Here is a 1,423-nt window from a genome sequence, read left to right on the forward strand (position 1 = left end):
GAGGGGGGGGGGCAGAAAGTGGAATTGAAAGCAGACAACAGAACATTGCTAGAGAGCAGGAAAGGAGGTGAAAGGAGACACTTTTAGAGAAGAATATTTTTCGTTTCGGTCGCTACCCGGATTCGAACCCGGGACCTTTGAAAGAGAGGCCAACGCCTTAACCTCTAGGCCACGAGAGCCCCCGCGTGGTTTTTTTGGAGGTTTCAAGGTTTTCAATCTCTCTGGCTCAGTCCTCACTTAAAGAGAGAGATGGATGTTGGATTCGGAGGTCGTGCCTCGTAAATAATCTAATAGTGTTGATAGGGGCGTTAAACCCATACGCTTACACCTACCGGTACCTTAATTGTCGGAAAGGTGGGGGGGGGCGGGGTCAGTGCTAATGGGGGTGTAGTTCGGGTGGAGGAAGAGTGAACTTCTCATTTTTATTGCTCTGATGTGGTTTGCTTTTTCTTTCCATCAAACATCTATCGTCCTTATCTCCCTTTCTTCTTTTTAAAATGTTTGTTACTCTCTTGAAACACCTAAAATCTTCTGGCGCTCATATGACATTATGCAGTTGTGAGCGCCGTAAAACCTCTACTAAAAAACCCAGAAACACTTACAAAAACTATTCTGGAATTTTTGCTCACCCAATATATATCTCATTTCTGTCTGGCAGGATCCGGCCCCAGAATGCGCGGGAAAAGATCGACATGTGCCAGGTGTGCACGTCGCTCACAGACGAGGCCCGCCAGGTACGTCTGGGCCAGGACAAGGCCTTCACCTTTGACCACGTCTTCGACATGCCCACCCAGCAGGACTCCATCTACAACAGCTGTGTGCGACAACTCATCGACGGGTACGTGGCATGTGTGTCATCTTGTGTCTTGTGTGTCATCGTGTGTCATCGTGTGTCCGTGTGTGTCTGTGTACATCATGTTTGTCCGGGTGTGTCATCTGTGTCCGCCACCTCATCGACGGGTACGTGTCATGTGTGTCCGTTTGTCTCATTTGTGTCCGTGTATGTGTGTCCGTGTCTGTGTTTCTGTGTGTGTCATGTGTGTCCGTGTATGTGTGTCCGTGTGTGTCATTTGTGTCCATGTATGTGTGTCAGTGTATGTCATGTGTGCGTCATGTGTGCTGCTCCTCTGGAAGTGGCTGAATGAAGATGTGACAGCGAAAGATCTTGTCAGTATGTTAGTGTTTTAGCTCCTATAAATGGCCGCTTGCACTGTATATGGTTCACAGGAAGTTGAGGTTGTTTCAGAATGCTCTCAGGTCAGCTGGGGTAATAGTATAGATTGTGAAGCGCGTAGAGCTTGCTGTTGAGCGGGGATTTGCAATATATCTGTCTATCTATCTATCTATCTATCTATCTATCTATCTATCTATCTATCTATCTATCTATCTATCTATCTATCTATCTATCTATCTCTCTCTCTCT

At 46.7% G+C, this 1,423-nt stretch overlaps 1 protein-coding gene across 1 annotated transcript in view; it reads left to right on the forward strand.

Annotated features, from left to right (window-relative positions):
- The window catches only part of LOC101858591 (kinesin-like protein KIF21A), a gene marked incomplete at its 3' end in the record, with an annotated part of 24,557 nt that extends 23,719 nt beyond the window's left edge, over nucleotides 1-838 (forward strand). Inside the window, 1 exon segment of the mRNA XM_013090177.2 lies at nucleotides 659-838. Coding sequence (XP_012945631.2) covers nucleotides 659-838 — 180 coding nt within the window.
- Between the last annotated feature and the right edge of the window lie 585 nt (nucleotides 839-1,423).

Source organism: Aplysia californica, unplaced genomic scaffold, assembly GCF_000002075.1.
Source record: "Aplysia californica isolate F4 #8 unplaced genomic scaffold, AplCal3.0 scaffold01166, whole genome shotgun sequence".
NCBI classification, from domain to species: domain Eukaryota; kingdom Metazoa; phylum Mollusca; class Gastropoda; order Aplysiida; family Aplysiidae; genus Aplysia; species Aplysia californica.